At 51.9% G+C, this 18,628-nt stretch overlaps 7 protein-coding genes across 7 annotated transcripts; 3 read left to right on the top strand and 4 right to left on the bottom strand.

The window, feature by feature from the left end:
* Positions 1-1,511: 1,511 nt before the first annotated feature.
* On the top strand, positions 1,512-2,689 carry PFLUO_LOCUS8180 (3-methyladenine DNA glycosylase; the record flags this gene model as incomplete). The annotated part of the gene is made up of 3 exons (XM_073785892.1): positions 1,512-2,392; positions 2,451-2,573; positions 2,626-2,689. The coding sequence occupies 3 exons, from the start codon at positions 1,512-1,514 to the stop codon at positions 2,687-2,689; spliced, it is 1,068 nt and encodes a 355-aa protein (XP_073642201.1).
* A 346-nt stretch (positions 2,690-3,035) lies between these two features.
* On the bottom strand, positions 3,036-3,760 carry PFLUO_LOCUS8181 (Cytochrome b-c1 complex subunit 7; the record flags this gene model as incomplete). The annotated part of the gene is made up of 4 exons (XM_073785893.1): positions 3,036-3,125; positions 3,244-3,297; positions 3,356-3,464; positions 3,594-3,760. The coding sequence occupies 4 exons, from the start codon at positions 3,758-3,760 to the stop codon at positions 3,036-3,038; spliced, it is 420 nt and encodes a 139-aa protein (XP_073642202.1).
* A 574-nt stretch (positions 3,761-4,334) lies between these two features.
* On the top strand, positions 4,335-5,650 carry PFLUO_LOCUS8182 (uncharacterized protein; the record flags this gene model as incomplete). Its single annotated transcript, XM_073785894.1, has 2 exons — positions 4,335-4,815; positions 4,866-5,650. 2 exons carry the CDS (start codon positions 4,335-4,337, stop codon positions 5,648-5,650), a joined length of 1,266 nt encoding a protein of 421 aa, XP_073642203.1.
* A 3,246-nt stretch (positions 5,651-8,896) lies between these two features.
* On the top strand, positions 8,897-9,657 carry PFLUO_LOCUS8183 (iron-binding protein; the record flags this gene model as incomplete). The annotated part of the gene is made up of 3 exons (XM_073785895.1): positions 8,897-9,124; positions 9,206-9,434; positions 9,494-9,657. 3 exons carry the CDS (start codon positions 8,897-8,899, stop codon positions 9,655-9,657), a joined length of 621 nt encoding a protein of 206 aa, XP_073642204.1.
* A 755-nt stretch (positions 9,658-10,412) lies between these two features.
* Positions 10,413-12,412, bottom strand: PFLUO_LOCUS8184 (uncharacterized protein; the record flags this gene model as incomplete). Its single annotated transcript, XM_073785896.1, has 4 exons — positions 10,413-10,663; positions 10,712-11,284; positions 11,334-11,938; positions 11,994-12,412. The coding sequence occupies 4 exons, from the start codon at positions 12,410-12,412 to the stop codon at positions 10,413-10,415; spliced, it is 1,848 nt and encodes a 615-aa protein (XP_073642205.1).
* A 209-nt stretch (positions 12,413-12,621) lies between these two features.
* On the bottom strand, positions 12,622-13,902 carry PFLUO_LOCUS8185 (uncharacterized protein; the record flags this gene model as incomplete). The annotated part of the gene is made up of 1 exon (XM_073785897.1): positions 12,622-13,902. One exon carries the CDS (start codon positions 13,900-13,902, stop codon positions 12,622-12,624), a length of 1,281 nt encoding a protein of 426 aa, XP_073642206.1.
* Positions 13,903-14,216: 314 nt separating this feature from the next.
* On the bottom strand, positions 14,217-18,628 carry PFLUO_LOCUS8186 (Protein kinase of the Mitotic Exit Network; the record flags this gene model as incomplete). The annotated part of the gene is made up of 8 exons (XM_073785898.1): positions 14,217-15,499; positions 15,554-16,637; positions 16,688-17,494; positions 17,545-17,977; positions 18,028-18,092; positions 18,146-18,175; positions 18,233-18,367; positions 18,437-18,628. The coding sequence occupies 8 exons, from the start codon at positions 18,626-18,628 to the stop codon at positions 14,217-14,219; spliced, it is 4,029 nt and encodes a 1,342-aa protein (XP_073642207.1).

Genomic DNA, 18,628 nt, shown 5'->3' on the forward strand with positions numbered 1-18,628 from the left:
CTTTGCTCCACTAAGCATATCAAGTGAAAAAAAAAATTATATCCTTGGCGAGATCCATTGAACGTACTCTCACAAAGAATTGTCAATTGTTTCTTTATCATTGGCAGCGGCGGGCAGTGGTTAGGGATTACCGTACTATCCATCCCCTAGGCTACCACCCGTGTCTGCCGCGCCACCGAGTGTAAGTTACGAAGACGCAATGCAACTAAATCCCAACAGCCAAGTCCGGCCGAGTCCGTGCGGGATGGAACCTGTTTTAATATTAATCGCATGGTCGGCTAGCCGTGGCATGTCGACCTACATTCCGAGATCTGGCTGGGAAGGCAGAGCGTAAAAAATGCGTTTAGAACGGTCGGCGTATCAGTTGAAAACGGTATCCGTGGGAATGCGACATATTCTCCAGAGCTCGTGACCGATAAAAAATAAAACTAGCTTTTTGGGTATTCTTGTTTGGACTTCGTTGTAAGCTTTCTTTCTTTGTTTCTATTATTGTACCACCTCAGCTCGATTCGTCTCACAGGCAGGGATTCATGTCTAGTCAAGAACACAATCAGCCTTGTCGATGGCTGGTTCTTGACCCCCACTCCCCCATAAAGAAGGCTTCAAAAGAATCCTTGTTTCTGTCAGACATTGCTAGTGTCCATCCCCTTCCTAGCCTCCAATGCTGTCGTGGTGGGGCACAATTGGTTGCTTTTGATCCCAAGCAGTCCAGTATACATACACACTTCACACACACTCTCCCTCTCCCTCTCTCTCTCTCTCTCTACTTAACTAATAGCTCAGTTTTGAAACTCCAAAAGCCGTGGGTATTGCCGTTACCAGGCTGTAGACTTGTAAGACTGGACTACCGTGGAACGAGTGTTTCTCGAAATAGAACCTTGGAACCAACAACGGGCGGAGCAGACAGGGCCAATCGCATGACATTCCCTCCTATCAACCAGGGCACAATGCCTATTTGTTGACCGAACGGGTTTGCTGTGGGATTTGCTGGATGGGGAAATGATCATTGCAATTGAGGTTTTTAGTCACTGTGGGATGTGTTAGGAGTACCAGTGGATGGAGGGGTTTTTTCCTGGATATATATCTCTGGATAGTGGATACTGGTAATGTATATTTCTGATCGATGGACAGGAACACCCATATATATACGGTCGGATATGTTATCCTTTGCTACAAGTTACGTGTACCATAGTCTAGCTTCGCTCAAAGATGGAATTGCAATGTCTCGCTCATTAGTTATCAAGGATGGTGAGCAGTTTGATCTCCACATCTGCGTGTCCGCGATCAAGCCCCCTGCCGCGGCTCCACCGTACATGTTCTCTATATGCGGAGAGTAAACCTGCAGAATCAATCATAACGATTGAATCGGAAATATGTGTCTTTGATCTTATTATTTCTCACTTTGAAGTCATCGTTCATACACGAGGGTCTGCCAAGCATCGGCACCGCCCTCCGCCCACCCCGAATCTCACGCCCATCCCTCCTTGTATCAACTTCAACCAACCTCGAACATGGCACTCAGACGGTCTACTCGACTGAGCACAGTCCCCAGCATCCAGAACCCACCCGTGCTGCAGAGCACAGCACCCAGCAAGTCAAGAGTGCAACGCAGTGCCGTTTCCAAACCCCGCAAGCTCTCTACGAAGCCAAAGAAACCGATTCCAGCCGTGAAGCCATCCACCACCTCCGACTCCTACTGGACCCCAGAATCCCCAGCTACACCATCTAAAACCCGACATCTCACCCCGCCCCCCCTCAACCGCCCTGTCGATCCGCACCGAACGAACGCAACCCTCCTCACCCCCCACGGCTCCTCCGTAACTGCCTACCCGCAAGACCTACAAGATGCCTCTCCCTCAAAGACCGGCCTGCCCCGACCCGTCGCTACAACAGGAACACTTCTCGAGAAAGCAGTCGCCCACCTAATAGCCACAGACCCGCGCCTCCAACCCGTCATCGAAGCGCACCCATGCCCGGTCTTCTCGCCCGCCGGTCTAGCAGAAGAAATCGACCCCTTCAACAGCCTGACGAGCAGTATAATCGGGCAACAAGTCTCCGGCGCCGCGGCGAAGTCTATCCGGAACAAGTTCCTGACGCTCTTTGACAATCTGGGCGATCGCAAGTTCCCCACGCCCCAAGAAGTCGCGCGAATCGATATTGCCACGCTGCGCACGGCAGGCCTGTCGCAGCGCAAGGCGGAGTATATCCACGGATTGGCGGAGAAGTTTGCTGCTGGGGAGTTGAGCGCGCAGATGCTGGCGCGGGCGAGTGACGAGGAGCTTGTGGAGAAACTGATTGCGGTGCGTGGGCTCGGAAAGTGGTCTGTTGAGATGTTTGCTTGCTTTGCTTTGAAGCGGATTGATGTGTTCTCGACCGGTGATTTAGGTGTCCAGTGAGTTATGATCGTAGTTTGCTCTTTTTGATCCAGCTAACTGACTATTTATTTACAGACGAGGCTGTGCGGCCTTTACGGGTCGCGATGTGAGCAAGCTCAAAGCCAAGGGTGGGGGCAAGTTCAAGTACATGTCTGAGAAGGATATGTTGGAGCTGGCTGCCAAGTTTTCCCCCTATCGGTATGTTATCTGGTGTGTTGCGAGGGATGCAATATCTGATTTTGCTGTTTAGGAGCCTGTTTATGTGGTATATGTGGCGGGTTGGAGACGTGGATGTGGCCGTTCTCACTAGTTGAGTGGACAGTTCTGGTATGATTGATGATGTCGGTGTTGGACTGGATCTTGTAGTATATCATTCACCATGTATACGACCAAAGGGGATATTCCCGAAGAATATGTTCATGTGGCCATCCATGAGCGCAGGATGGCTGGTTTATCGCAATAAGAGGACTATACGACCAGAAGGACCAGTAGAGAGTACGAAGAAATCGATTTGTACACTATCCGTACACACAGGTCATAGTCACCCCCCCCAGCATCGCAAAAACAAAAGAAATCCAACGTCTATATCACGCAGAAAGCATCTGCCACCCTTGATGGTTTTCATGTGTCCAGTCTTGCATGTTCGCAGACTGCACCGCTTTAACGGCGAACAACAAGGGTATCCAGGTCCTCGCGCTCCTTCACCTCCTTCTCGATCTCGCGGATGATCGGGCTCAGGTACTCAACATCCTGTTGATAAATTATTAGTATTCTGCTCGATCGGACTGATTCCGCATGAAGTGACAAATCCGTGCAACCGGATAGGCCAATCTAGGATCTCTGCGGGGAGGGCGAAAAGTCAACTCACCTCATCAGGCTTGGTCTGCTCGGCGGGGGGGAGGAGGGTGTGGGAGATGGAGCACTGCAATTGAATTGTTGGTTAGGTCCTGAAAGTTCAGAGAGAACAAGGCGGGACGAACCTGGAAAGCGCGGCGGATGCGGAAGACACGATCGTAGGCCTCCTTGGGAGGCAGGCGCTTGAGGGCGTCCTGGACAACAGGGGTCTCCTCGGGGATCAAGTCATCGAACCTGGGCGACAGTCAGTCATCGTGGGTTTTCGAGGCAAATTCGCAGACAAGGATCCGACAGGATCCGGGGACAGAGGTGACACAGCTGCGACCATCACTGAAAGTGACCATGGCCTGCAATTGAGCACACCGCCCCAGTCTTCGCATGAATTGGAGAGGGTTGAAGGGTTGGTGGTCGTACTTGAGGCCGAGTCTCCTGTAGCCGGCAGCGTCGGTGTACCACTGGGACAGCGGCGTCATCCAGCGCTTGAGCCATGGGCGCTTGACAATGAAGTTGGTGATGGAGGGGGCAGACATTATGGATGCCAGGAAAGCCAATTGGCGAGGATGAGCAGAGGGTTCAGGGAGGGCTAGTAATCGTGAACGGACGCGAGATGACCCGATGTTGCGAGGTTGTGCAAAACGAGCTGGGCACGCTAGACCTGAAGCGGGAGGACACACGTGACCCGGCCAGACAGCAGTGGGGAGAAACATGAGAGGGAAGGAATGTCCGGAGAACTCCACCTCACCAACTCAACCTGTGTCTCTTCAACTTTCTCTTTGAGGTTCCCTGTGCTCACTCCGAGATGGGCTGTGTTGAGGCCCTGATCTGATTCCTTACCCCAACTAAGGGAGCTGTGCGCGCCAAACCCCGCCCGGGATCACAGCATCCCAAGAAGCACACCGCACCGCTTCGGCAACCGTCGGCTCCCTCACAAAATCCTTGCTGCCAACACTTTCTATCCGTGGACATCCTTTTTGGCAGTCCTGCTCTGTGACTCCCCACCCTAGTCTATTTTTTGGGTTCCGGATCGAGCAGACCGCTATGCTCCGACCCCGGAGCCCTCGGTGATATCGGACAGACTACGCCTTGTGAGCGCTGGCCCCCAAGATGCGTTCTGAGGGCAGAGGTGCGCCAGCAGCTGCTGGCAGCTCCCCAGCTCCCTCGCCTCCAACGGGAAACAGTGCTGCCTCGCCCGCGCCTCACATGCCGGCTGCCGATGTCGATGCCTCGTCCACCTCCTCCGACTTCATGACTCGCCTTGAAATTCTCTCCACTCGCATTCCAAACTTCTACATTGCTCCTGTCTGTGGAGCGAGCGCTGGTGTGGCTTCTGGGATTGTAACTTGTCCTCTGGATGTGATCAAGACCAAGTTGCAGGCCCAGGGTGGCTTTGCCCGACGGGGGGCGCAAGTTGAAGCCAAGACATTGTACCGGGGGATGCTGGGTACGGGACGGATGATCTGGCGGGAAGATGGAATTCGTGGTCTATACCAGGGTCTTGGCCCTATGCTGCTGGGCTATCTTCCGACCTGGGCTGTCTACCTGGCCGTCTATGACCGGTCTCGCGAATATTTCTATGACCAGACAGGTATGTCCCTATCCCATTTGAGGTGGGGTCTATACTAACCCTTTTGGCAGGAAGCTGGTGGCTCTCCCGAGGCTATGCATCAATCACAGCTGGTGCATGCTCAACCATCGTGACGAACCCCATCTGGGTTATCAAGACCCGGCTCATGTCGCAGAGTCTCAAGAAGAGCAACGAAGGCCTGCGTGCGCCATGGCAATATCAAAATACCTGGGATGCCGCTCGCAAGATGTACCAGATTGAAGGATTTCGCTCGTTCTACTCTGGCTTGACTCCGGCTCTCCTGGGGTTGACTCACGTAGCCATCCAATTCCCCCTTTACGAGTACTTGAAGATGGCTTTCACCGGCTACGGAATCGGCGAGCACCCAGCCACAGGCACTTCCCACTGGATCGGCATTTCATTCGCTACATTCCTAAGCAAGATCTGCGCCAGCACTATCACCTACCCTCATGAGGTTCTGCGAACCCGACTCCAGACACAGCAGCGCAGCCCTCCCCCGACATCACCGGAGGAGATTGCTTTCCGAGGAGGCCTGGAACACCCCCATGACCGCAACCGTCTTCCAGGGGCCTTGGGCTCGTCTTCGGACGGCATGCCCAACCGCCCTCGCTACAGCGGTGTCGTCCGCACATGCCAGACCATCTTGCACGAGGAGGGCTGGCGCGCATTCTACTCCGGGATCGGCACCAACCTGTTCCGGGCCGTCCCGGCTGCTATGACAACGATGCTCACCTACGAGTACCTGCGCGAAGTCATCCACAAGTTCCAGCTTGAGGGTCAGATGAAGCAGCGGCTGGAAGAGGAGAAGTCTGCCGGTGCATCTGGCATGATTTAAAACCGCCTTCCTCCAAGACTGATCTAAACACGCCTCTTTCAACCAACCTTGACACCTCCAACATTTTTCTCTATTTCTCAACACCTTCCCATCAATCTCCGACCGGCCTGTCATCCCGGATCTTTCCACAAATGTGCATAGAACAATGGGCGGCGGGTGGATCAGTTGCCTGCAATCCCTTTTTTCTCAAGCGCTTGCCTTGCCTCTCTGCATTCACAAAAGACCGTTTGCTTCTCTACTTTTTTCTTTCGGCATAGATGGCAATTCCTGTTCATACCTCCATCCTTGACATGTGAAAATCTCCCCCGACCTGAGCCAGTCACTGACTTGCACGCGGATCTGGCTGCTTTTTGTCAGTTTCTGCCCCTCTCACCTAACCAAATCCTCGTGTCCTTCTTATGAGCGTCTCTTTTTCCTGCTTTCCCCCTTTCTTTTGTGTCAAGTACCTACCTACCGTCTCTAACATCCCCGCATGATTTTTTGCATGTCGAGTGTACATACCATATTTTAACTGCCGTCAATATGAATGGCTTGCTATGTTAATTTTTCCATCTCTACTCGCTACATATCTTGTAGAAAGACGCATGTTGCTAAGAGTTAGTTCGTTCTCAAGCGGTTGCCAATAATCACGTGATTGTTTTCCCTATTTGATTTTCTTTTCTTCGCTTGGCCTTTCTCTTTTCTCTCTGGCACCCAACAAACAACACTCCACAATCATTTTCGCAACCACCTTCAGTTTTCATGAAGAGTTCAGACCTAGTGTTGGGCTCTAAGTGGTGTTTCCTTTCTATGGGTACTACCAGTCTTGACACGCAAAATGTGGCCTATTCTCAATCAAGACTCCTGGTTGAATTTTCTGATCTGGCATTGACTGCCTCGTGATAATCACACATGTCTCAACACAATGCCCCTTCGCCCTCCTCATCATATTATGCTACAGTTCTGTGACTGACTGGCCTAATGTGCGCCAGTCTAGGCATGGGCATTGACTGCTACTGACTACATCCATCTAGCCTTCCATCATCCATCCCACTTTCTCCTCCCAAAGACTCTCTATGAACTGCACGACCAGTTCTAGACTACTTTCATTCTCCTTCATTATCTATATGATGATTCCTTTCTTTGAATATTGACTTCTAGGCTGTCCCACACTTGGACGCCTGGACATGATCATTCATACACTGAAAATTCTGATTGATAATGAATGAAGATAATATTGCTTTCCCTTTTCTATTTGAAAATCTTGTAAATTAGTTCTGAACGTTAGGATTGATCTTCTTCTTTTGTCTCTCTTGTTCCTTGCAGAGGAGCTGTGCATGGTAGTCCCTCATATAATATTCCGCCCCTTTAAAAAAAAATCTTGTCGCATGCCCCTTCAATAATATACCCAACCCAATGCAATGGTATCAAATAGATGGATAATAATTGTACAATGTCCGATAACAAAAAACCCACAATTAATTCTTCATAGTCCTCATTACCTCGACCCCTCCCCGTCCCCCCCTTTCCCTGCCCGACTCTCCTCCAGAGCACGCTGAACCCACGACTGCTCTTTCCCAGACCGGCTAGGAGGTGCCTGTTGTGTCTGAGAGGGAGGCCCTGACGAGTTTTGCGTCTGGGCCTCGCGCCGGGCACTTCGGATGGAACTGATGCAGTAGGAGCAGAGGAGGATGGCCATGGTGAAGGCTGCGATGGGGGCGTTGAGAGACTTTGTTGTGTGAGCAGGGAGTATTCAAATGGGGTTGGTGTTTGTTTTTATGAAGTGGGATCGTGGGATTAGGCATATGTGTTGGACTTATAGAGTGTCGATGGACAGGTTGATGAATTGATGGATTGGCATTGGTGGTTGGGTATTTGGGGCAGTTTACTTGACAGATAAGGCAATGATTCACTTACCCCAGATGTCCTGCCTAGCGTCTTTGGATTTGGCGTGTTTTGCTGAGGCATTGTGTAACCGTGAGAGCTTTGTATGTGGCAGAGGCAAGGAAAATGACCTCATCGCAAGATCCCAGTTTTTGATGCCTCAGGCATATTTTAGCGTGGATTGTCGTGTATCTACGCGTCCAGCGGTTACTCTTTTCTTCTGCAACCCAGCTATGTCTCAATTTAGTACACAAGTTAGTGGAAATCGAAAGCCAAACGCAGAGCTATCCAAAGAGCAGCGTTCCGCGATTCTATCTGCCCTCGAGCTTGGTCAATCGCCTACCAAAATCGCAGAAGATCTACGCGTTTCCCGCAAAACTGTATACCGCACACGCGAGCGCTATAAACAACGCGGAGACGTTGATTCTCAACCTCGCAGTGGTAGGCCGAAGGTCTTTACCCGAACGACTTGCAGATATATCTCTCGACTTGCGCGCCGGAACCCGTCGTGGGGCTATGGGACCCTATCTGCAAATGCACCCGGAACTCCGAGCCGGGACACGATTCGTCGAATTTTAGAGGTTTATAGCCTTCATAATCTCAAAGCAAGGCGTCCGATACCTTTGAAATCAATTACTGCTCGAAAAAGGCGTCGATTTGCCCGTATTTAGGTGGGTAAATAGGTGGATTTTACGTCATCGGGGGGTGTGTCCGGACTTGTCCGCTTACGCTGTATATGCCTGGCCTGGCCATTCAGAAAATATTGTACATACAAATCGTTTTCCGTTTTAACTACTACAAAGTATGGTATTTGCTGTTTGGTCCTTTCTCCGAGTCCATTATCTCCCTTGTCAGGAAACAATACCCCGATTCGGCTATAGATACCACCAGGTCACCACTACAATGCGTTGTCTGCAGAACCTCATCGAATTTTCGTGCTCCTATAGCATTGAAAATGATTACAGTAATAACGTGTCAATCTATTTGGATTTACATGGCCCACCGTCTATCACTCTCCACCATTAGAATCAGCGGACAGTCCATTGGCCCGCGGGAAATCGGGAAACTTGAGCAGGAATGGCCCACGAGCAGCAGGGTCGCCACCGAGTTATTTCGCTGTGATATCACCATCCACAAGAACAGTGGCACTTCTCCACTAAGTAAAACAAATAATATCTTCGACAGATAACAAACACAGCGTGTGAAAAGTAGCATGAGTCAGCTTCTCCGAAAGCCGGAGGCAAATGCCTTCCCCATCGGGCTAGCGCGCTGACCTAATCCCGGCAATCAGATTCAAGCATTAATTTCATCATCTCTCGCCTCTTCTCCCTCCCGTATCTGATCTCTCTTCATACCATCCACCCATCAATTTTATCCATCACCATGTTCAAACGTCTAGTTTCCATCACACCCCGCGTCGCATCCGTGGCGCCGCGCACCTCTCTTGCACCCCTTTCGGGCCTGCAGAGCGTCCAGCCCACCCTGTCCCAGCCGCGGGCTGCCGGCCCTGCTCCCCGCCAGCAGCGGAGAGGATACCACGAGAAGGTGCTCGATCACTACAACAACCCCCGGAATGTGGGTTCCATGAAGAAGACCGATGAGGACGTCGGGGTATGTACCACACCGTGAAATTTCCGCGATCTGATCGTTGGCCAAAGCGAATTAGAACTAACACTTTCCTTCTCTTTCCAGACCGGTCTCGTCGGCGCCCCCGCCTGCGGTGATGTCATGAAGCTTCAGATTCGTGTCGACAAGGACTCCAACAAGATCAGAGACGTCGTTTTCAAGACCTTCGGCTGCGGCAGTGCCATCGCCTCGTCAAGCTACCTCACCGAACTCGTTCGCGGTATGACTCTCGAAGAGGCCGGGAAGATTAAGAACACCGATGTCGCCAAGGAGCTCTGCTTGCCTCCTGTCAAGCGTATGTCTTTTATCTCTTTATTGCTGTGTTATACATCTTGCTGACATCCCTTCCTCCAGTGCACTGCTCCATGCTCGCCGAGGACGCCATCAAGTCCGCCATCTCCGACTACTACCTCAAGAACCCCAACAGCCGCACCACCGACCTGTCGGGTACGGGCGGTGCTATTCCTGATGTGAAGGTTGAGATCGAGCAGACTCCTGCAGCTGCAGCTGCAGTATAAATTGGTCTTTATCGGTCGATTCAGTGGAGGAATAGTGATACGGGAAATTTTTTCAGCAAGCGACATTCATTTATTTTTGGGAAAGGGATTCCTTTCGCTGGGAAATATTGTCTCGTGCATGCCCCGTGGTGGTCGACAAGAATAAGGCATGATACTATTGATCGCCTTGAGGCTATCATCGTGTTGCGCTCGAAAAAGTGTCGTACTTCGCGGATGATGAGCGTTTAAACAAACAAATTTGCCAATTTGTACAGATTCTTTTGTTCCAGTGTTTTTTTTCTTTTTCTTTTTTTTTTTCCTGACGGGCGCCTGGGATTGGGATATCAACTCACAACTCACATTCACCATTCTCGGAAAAGCGAAGGTGCCGCGATAGTTTCCTAATGAAACGATCAACTCTGATCCTTGATTCTACTGTAGTGTAGACAGTTCTGATCTTGTAGCAATCAGTCCATACAGTCATCTACTATTCTGGTCAAGTCTATCTGCAATCTATCTATCTATACAAAACCATAACCGCCGAGGCAGCTGGGTGTTTCAAAGGCAGAGCAGGAAAGAAAGTCTAGTGCAGCGAAAAGGAAAACAAACACAGTTGAAAAACGCCGTCGCTGATGCACAGATAGACCCAAGACAATCCGTGCGTGCTCTTTTGAAACCATGAAAATGAACATAACAAAAGGGAGAGAAGGAGGGGGGAATATATGTGCGAGGGAGACAAGAAAAATACAAACAGACAGAAAGAAAGAAAGAAAGGTTTAGCTGCTCAGGCCGAAGCGGCTCTTCAGCGCCAGCAGAGTCTCATAAACTGAGAGCTTCAGCTCAACGCGCAGGAACCCAGCCCAGGCACGCAGGAACCGGAAGAAGTTGAAGAAATGCAGCGCGCCACCGGACTCCTGGATGGACTCCATCTGCTCCTCGAACACGGTACGTGTTGCGTACCGGGCGAGAATCAGGAACGTGCGCATGGGACCTTGGCGGGTGTGCAGGTTTTCGTCGAGGCTGCGGGCTGGTCGATGTTAGTTGAAAGTGCTCGTGCAAGAAAAGACACACATACTCAGATCGTTGGTTTTCAGAATCAGAAGAATAATGCGTGGCACTTTGCCCAGCAGCTCGACGAGTTGCTGGAGCATGCCCTCGCCTAACGCCCCGGAAATATCATCTTTCTCCCCGGCTGTTCGAGAAGAGACAACACTTTGCTTGGTGAGAACGCTGTAATCACGACCGGTGATAGCGCTCGCAAAGAGCGGGAACTGCTCGTCAGTCACGCCGGCGACCTTGTACGCATACTCGCGCATCCGCGGCACGTCCGCATCGATGACGGCGAGCCACAGCTTGGCGTAGTTGCGGCGCAGCTCGCGGTCGATGTTGCGGTACAGGCCGTGGTCGTACAAGATGATGTCGAAGTTCGGATGCCTCCGGTTGGGGTTGAGGCGGATGGCGATATTGCCGCCGTGCGGATCACAGTGTAATGGGGCCTCGTCGCCGAAGATCATCTCGTTGAAAATGTGCGCTAGCGCGGCGGAGACTTCGTCGCGGTCGATGTGATTGGCGTCGAGGAACTCGAGGTCATCGGGGCGTCGGCCGGCGATGAATTCCATGACTAGGATGCGCTTTTGGGACCACATCACTAGAGTTGTGTTAGTATATACCCGAAACATCCCAAAAAACAAGCTTACCTTCGGGAATGACCAATGGAGCATCGGAATGCTTCTTGAAATACTCGTTCGCGCGGGTGGCGTTTTCACCCTCCATGCGAAAATCCAACTCCACTGGCAGCGAGAGATCCATTTCCCTCGACAACCATTCCAGATCATATTCCGGGAAGAAGCGCTTGAGCATCGAGAAGGTGAACCGTGTCAGAGCAAGATCCAAGGGCACCCATTCCGCCAGCGCGGGATGCTGGACTTTAACCGCGACTTTCTGCCCCGTTTCCTTGAGCGTAGCAATGTGCACCTGAGCCAGGGAAGCAGCACCGGTAGGTTCGGCCTCGAATGAAGAAAACAGCTCGTCAATGGTCTTGCCGGTATCGGCGACGAACATCTTCTCGATGGACTCGATGGACGAGACGGGGCATTTGTCTTGCAGCGGGATGAACGTCGAGGTCCATTCGATTGGAAGCAGGTAGCCCATGCTGCTGAGGTGCTGGCCCAGTTTGATGAAGATCGAGCCGTTCTTCTCGAGTACGCGCAGGGTGCGCTCTGCGCAGCGCTTGTGGCATGCGCGCACTAGTTCGTCGCGTTCTTCGGGGGTGGAGGTTTCTTGCTTGAGGGTTACGCGGTAGCTGTTCCATTCGTATCAGTGATTGTAGGCCGAGACAGTATGCCAGGCCAACTTACTCGTTGATACACACGGCCAAAGTGCCGACCACGCGACCACTTCTCTCTGCTGCGCGGTAGGCATGCTTGGCCTGGTCGGAGAAGGCCAGGGCGCCGAGACCAAGTAGCCCGACAATAACCAGGTACTTGACTGTCTTCCCCCGGGTCTGTTGTTCCGTCGTAGAGTTCTTCACCGAACCAGTGGTCGTAACCGGAGCCGAGAGAGGCGAGGTAGTTGTGGAAAAGCGTTTCTCATGCTGGGCAAGTTTCTGTGGTCTCCATGACGAGAAATTGGCTGCACCGAGCAGCGGGGACTGGCGCAGAAAAGAGTTCTTCGAGGTCAGGCGTGTAGAGAAGCCGGGAGTCGACCAACAGCCCGCGCCTCCGGTGGCCGTGGAATCGAGCGCCAATGCCCGCAACGGCCGAAATGCTGCCCTCATCCCGAAGGGATATCCTGGGTGAAAAGAGTGTTACAGATCGCAGAGCAGAGCACAGAGCAGGGACTCGAGATCAGGCCATGTTTGGAGATTTTTCGCTTTTCGCCGCCCATCGGCTGCGGGATCGGGCCATGCACGTGATTCCGATCTATACACGACGGGGGCTATTTGTTTTCGATTCTGGTAGAAATACAGCATTGATTATTGTGTAGTTAGGAATCAGCGACTATTTTCATCTCTGCAGTGGTTTCCACAGTTTGCATCTCTCCCGCCACACTTAGGCAAACCGTCCATGTCACCACATGGCTGTGCTTGACGGCGTAAGTCGTGAAATCAGGATAAATCGGCGGCACCCGCTGGATCAATTCTTTCCCATAAGTCAAACCGTATGAATGAAGAACAAGTTGGAACATATGCCCGAAGTTGATAGGTTGGCTATCCTTTCCTGTAGAGACGACGCACGGAGACTCTAGCTTTTCAAAAACACTTTCCAGTCTCAAACTGGTAGTAGACGAATGCTCCTGGCGGCAGTGAGTACTTGTGTACTGGACGCTTGTGTATCTGCTCGGCACAAGCACGGCGCTTTTATTGCAGATCACCATCTTGATCCAATTGATCTGGACCTGTCTCGGCACTCCTCTGATAGACTCGCTGGTACTCTCATCCACAGGTGTGATATTCAGTGTCAATGGAATAGGTAATGGGCCACCAAGTTGGATAGCCCGAGGAAAGGAGAGCTCGAGCTTGCAACAAAACTCAGGTATCTTTGAGGAGCCGAAGAACCTGAGCATCTTCTGTTTCGGCGACAAGCTCGCACTCTCCATACCCGGAATCAACCGCAGAGTCCGGAACTTGCATTTCATCATCTGCTGCCGCAGGCTATGCATATGACTTGTCTCCTGTACATGGTGCCTTATGGTGATAGGATGGGTCGTAGTAAAGCTCTGCCACGCGTTGCCGCGAGTATATCGCAATTTCGCTTCGAGATAATACTCGATACTGCACTCAGAAAAACCATCTTTACTTTCGCCTCCAGTTGAGAAGGAGCCAGGTAAGATATGGTGCGCGGGATGGTTCTTGTCTAGTGGGATAAAGCTGGACTCCTGGCGATGTCCGGACCTCACCGATTCTTGAGGCTTTGTGGGAATCTGAATAGAAAACGACCAAGTAGCCCCCTCGGCGCTGTCTTCGGGGACATGCAAGGGTCCGGAGAAGAGAGTGATCGGTTTGGGGTTTAGAAGATGCCATTCGGCAGGAAGGTTACCGTGGTTGTTGAGGCTAGTTCTGTTGCTGGCAGCTCTGCTGGCACTCTCTTCCATATTGGTCCTCATAGAACTCACCAGCGCTAGCGAAACTGTAGCTTCGGGTGTGATGATCGGCTCAGGGCGAACCAAGTAGCCGATGACAGTGTCTCCGGCGGCGAACTTCCATCCCGGAGGCGCTGCGACGACGAGCTTAAGCTCGGTCTTGTTGCGATCCGTAGAAAATGGCATGCTCGTAACGACCAGATAAATGTAGAACGAAAGAGCCCTTTCCCGTTTGTGATATATAATCTACTGTGCAAATGTACGAGTTTTGTTGTGTCGGTAGGACAGTCTGACGGGCGGCTGGTTTGCGCCGTGACCAATAAGGCCGACAGAATTGACCCCATGCACCCCAGAATGACAAGAAAATAATTATGTCTTATTCAAGTAATCAATACCCTATGTGCGGCATCCAGTGCTCATCATAGTCAAAAAAAGTACAGAAGGTAAAGAAAAAAACCCCCCCATCCACCAGATCCTTTTATGTATGAAGTCCAGTCAAGTCAGGTCCAGTCAGAGTCAGCGAGGGTAGGGCGGCGGGTGCGTCGCGGAATAACAGAGGGCCGGCGACTGAGTGAGTTCGGAGTCTTGGAATCATCTTCCTGCAGCATTTCAACGTGAGAGAGGCGATTCGACGTGCCGCGAGCGACCCGCGGTCGTGGCGGAGGCATATTTCCATTCGCGGTTGATCCGAGAGCGGAGGCATTGCCGTCTCGGCTGCCGGGTCGAAGGGCTAGAGAGGAGGAGCTGAGGGCATTGCGGGGGTGTCGGGGTGTCTCGCGACTTTCGAAGTAGCCTCTTGACTGGCTGGAGCGGTTTGTTTGGGGGGTTGAGGGCGTAGAGGAGCCCGGGTAGGGATTTGGAGGCGTGGTGGTGCTTTGGCGCCGACTGCTTGTTGGTCTGCGCTTGCCGACGATGCCGAAGGCTTCGCTGCGCTCGCTCGACTGGACTAGTTTGCCGGCCATGTCTCTGACGAGGATGGCTGGGTCGTTTTCGAGCTCGCGGATTGCGTTGAGAAGACCGTACGTCGCCAGGAGACCTCCCTGGTGGTCGCTGGAGTCGCAGATACTGGAGATGATGCGTAGAAGGTTCAGTCGCACTGCGGTTTTGTTGTGGTGCAGCTTTTGTCCGAGCCTGGTGAAGAGGTCTGGCCTGGCAAGTGTTGATGCCACGGGAGGACTCAAGCGAAGCAGTTTCTGCAGTGGCTCGAGGAGATTTTCAAATGCGTTGGCCTTGGAGAGTGTCAGGCACCGCACAATGGCGTCGGTGAACGATGTCTTGTCCTGGCGGTTGCCCAGGAGATGCTCTTCCACCTTGGCGGTCTCTTCTTGGAGCCATGTGAAGATGGCATCCAGAGCTGTGACTTGCCAATACGGATCCGCAAGAAGAGAGATATAAAAGGCAAGGCCCTTGTTTCGCCACAGCTCGCGACGACCAACCTTCCCAGACTGCGCCATGTCACAAAGAATCGGCAGCGCAAACTCCTTCAGTGGCCGTTCTGTCTTGACGATTTTTTGGAGCAAGGGGACGATTCCATTCAGCGCCGCATCTTCCTGTCGAGACTTGTTCAAACGACACATGTTGTAAATAGTGTTGAGAATTTGGTTCGAGACTTCACGGAAATGGGTTCGTTTCATGGTTGAGCGGAGCAGGTCAGTTAGTACATCAATGGCGTTTGAGTTTTGGAGAGACTCTAGGGTGGTGGAGAGCATCGACAGGTTCTTGATAAACTTGAGCATGGTGATCTGGTGGATAGGAGTCATGCGGCGTAGTTCCTTCAGAACTCCTAAGGTAGATTGTTAGCAAAATGTAGCAAGGGCAACATGATGTTATTGCTTACTGTGCAAGACCGTCCGCTCAGCAACCATCTCCTTGACATGATTCTCGGCCTGCGAGAAAATAAAGAAGATGTTTGCGATGCGGCCCTCAATGATCTCAGCCAGTTCGCCCTCCTCGTCGAGCGCCCGACCCAGAACGAGAGACAAGGGATCGAGAACAGAGTTGCGGGAAAGAATCCTGCAGAAGTCGTTCTTGGGAGTTGATCCTTGGAGCTCGAATACACTCCAGATCCCATTCACTCCGATCAGAACCAGGTCGCGTTCATCTTCGTAGTCATCTTCCAGGAACTCCACCAATACGTTCAGACCACCAGCACTGACGAACATTTGGAGTGTCAGGGTCGATGTCTGATACATCTGCTGAACAAAAGCAGCAGCTTCCAATCGAATCTCCCGAGGGTATTTTTTCGACGCAAACTCATTAACAATGGGTATTCCACCGACGAAACAGAGATTCTCCTGGATCTCATAGTCGTTGTAGATGATGGCGTTGACAACCCTCAGCAGACAGAAGACAATGTCACGTCGTCGACAAGTATCGAGAATTTCCAGGATTGGCAGCATTCCATGGGCGCTGATAATAATGTTCTTTGTCTCTGGAAGATCACAGAAAACCGTGAGAAGCTGCTCTGAGATTTCTGCAAGAACTTCCTCGTCTTGGGAGGTTTTTAAAGAGCCCACAAGACCCTCCACTTGGTTTCGAAGCCGAGCATATTTGTCGCGAGCGATGTTGGCTTCCAGATCCATCTCATCGAATCCTTCTTCCAATTGAGCAAAGGGATCGTCGTCATCATCCTGATCTCCGAGCCAGGAATTGTTTGAGAGTTTCGAGTTCAGCATTAGAGTGCTTCTATCGGAGCCTTCATCACTCTCTGGCTTGTCCAGAGCCACCTGGTCGGCCCCTAAGATATCCGAGAAGTCTTCATCGTTCTCGTTCTCTGCAAACTTTTGAATCTCTATTGTCGAGCGGTCACGTTTGACGGAAAGTTGTTTGCGAAGCTGTGGGTGTTGGCCACCCAGATCATTATGCCAAGAATCATACCCCATCTTGTCATGGGTTGGAGAGGAGAGGTCCTCGTCCGACTCCTATAACCAGTCAGAATTGTTTTTTAAAAGACAGCTTGAAAGTAACTTACTTGGAAATAACCCAGCTTGCGATCCAGTGAGTCCGCATTTGCCATGATTAGGTCAGTATAATCCTCGACAGAGTTCTCCTTGTAGAGAGATGCCGGCCGACTCCGTCTCATCGGTGGGGCAGGATTTTGTGTGCGGATCGGAATGTTATTCAAGGTGGATGTTGAGCTTCTGTTTGACTGGCGGCGTGAAGGACTCTGCGATTTTGAAGGCTCAGGAACGGCTTGCTTGGCTGCATATGGGCGAATTGTCTGCAGTGGATCGTCGTCGACCGGTTGGAGAGAGCTTTTGGAAGTATCGTCAAAGCTATCAAAGCTATCCTCGGATCGCAGAACAGACCCATCAAGCGAAGCGAAAGCCTTCAGCCTTTCTGATGAGAGCTTGCCACCAAAGTTATCCTGTGGTCGCAGATGGGGAAGATGTAGTGCACTGGGAGATATTGCCGTGGCAAAGTCGTCGTCCCAATTGTCATCCTCTTCCGACTCGGCAGTTCGAAAGCGGTCTGCGGTTGATTTTGTGGTGGGCGAGGGCAATGTATCAACTAAAGAAGTATTCCGGTTGGAGGGCAGAGGTGCAGCGTTGTGGTCCAACTTGTGTGGCTTTTTGGAAGCTCCGGCTCCCGGGGACCGCAGAGCTTCGTTCCATTCCTGAACGCTTTTCACGGCCTCTTCATACTCCGTTGACTTTTTGGGAACAACCGAGTCGGATCTGCGTGCGTTGACGATCCATGGGTGCTTGAGCAACTTCCTCGCAGAGACACGCAGGTTCGGATCTTTCTGGAAGCATTGCATAAGGAAGTCTTTGACGGCCTAGATGAAGTTAGACCCATCCGTATAGCCAGCGGTGATAGGGAAGATACCGGTGAGGCACCCTGCGGAAGTGGAGGATGATCATCGTTGACGATGCGGAAGAGCGCTGGCATGGGCTGCAGGTTATGGTACGGAGGCTTGCCCTCGAGTAGTTCGATGACGGTGCACCCCAAACTCCAGATATCGGAAGCGGTTGTCGCACCTGAGAGCTCAATGACCTCGGGGGCCATCCAATAAGGCGTGCCCACGACGCTGGACTCACTCAAGCCCGTGGTCCGACTTGCCACGCCAAAATCCGCCAGTTTGACGAGCCCTTCCTTTGTTGTCAAGATGTTGGCCCCTTTGATATCTCGATGGATGACACCCTGTTCGTGCAGATACAAAAGCCCATGGAGAACCTGGGACATATACAACCCCACCAGGTTTTCCGGGAAGCGCCCGAAGTTCTTCGCGATGGAGTGCAACGAGCCATTCTCGCAATACCTGTAGACCAAGGTCAGTTCTTTGCGTCCGTCTTGCCTAGGTATCCATACTCCAGAATGATGTTTAAGGTTTCTGCGGATTTGACGAATCCATGGTACTTGACGATGTTGGGATGCTGCGACAACAAATCAGCCCGCGTTCTCCTAAGTCATTCATAGTGTGTCTCACATCCAGGTTTTTGAGCAGATCAATTTCCAGCTGTTTGGTCATTAGTCTCAAGCTTCACTAAACGGACCATCGAAGTGCATGGCATACCATAATCACACGCAACTCGGTCTTGGGCAGATCCGTCAGCTTGATTTGCTTGACAGCCACAGTTTCTCCCGTGTTCCAATTCAGCGCCCTGTAAACCGATCCGAACGCGCCTTTCCCCAGGCAATCGCCCAATTGCTGCGACACCAGATATTATCAGCATTCCGCCATATATAAGGGGCACTCCCCTCCCCGAAAAATCCATACGTAGTCTTTGAGCTCCGCCACATCCTTGGCCGACGACTTGGCCACTGTTTCCTCCTTGTATCTTTCCCCCCGTTTGGACGGACTCGTCGCGAGTCGTGGCAGTCTCGGCTTGACTGGGGAACCGGGGGTCCTGGAGGAAGGGGTGAGAGGGCGGGCCTGCCCCTCACCCCCTTCGTGAGACCGCGAGACCAT

Source organism: Penicillium psychrofluorescens (assembly GCF_964197705.1).
Source record: "Penicillium psychrofluorescens genome assembly, chromosome: 5".
Taxonomy (NCBI): domain Eukaryota; kingdom Fungi; phylum Ascomycota; class Eurotiomycetes; order Eurotiales; family Aspergillaceae; genus Penicillium; species Penicillium psychrofluorescens.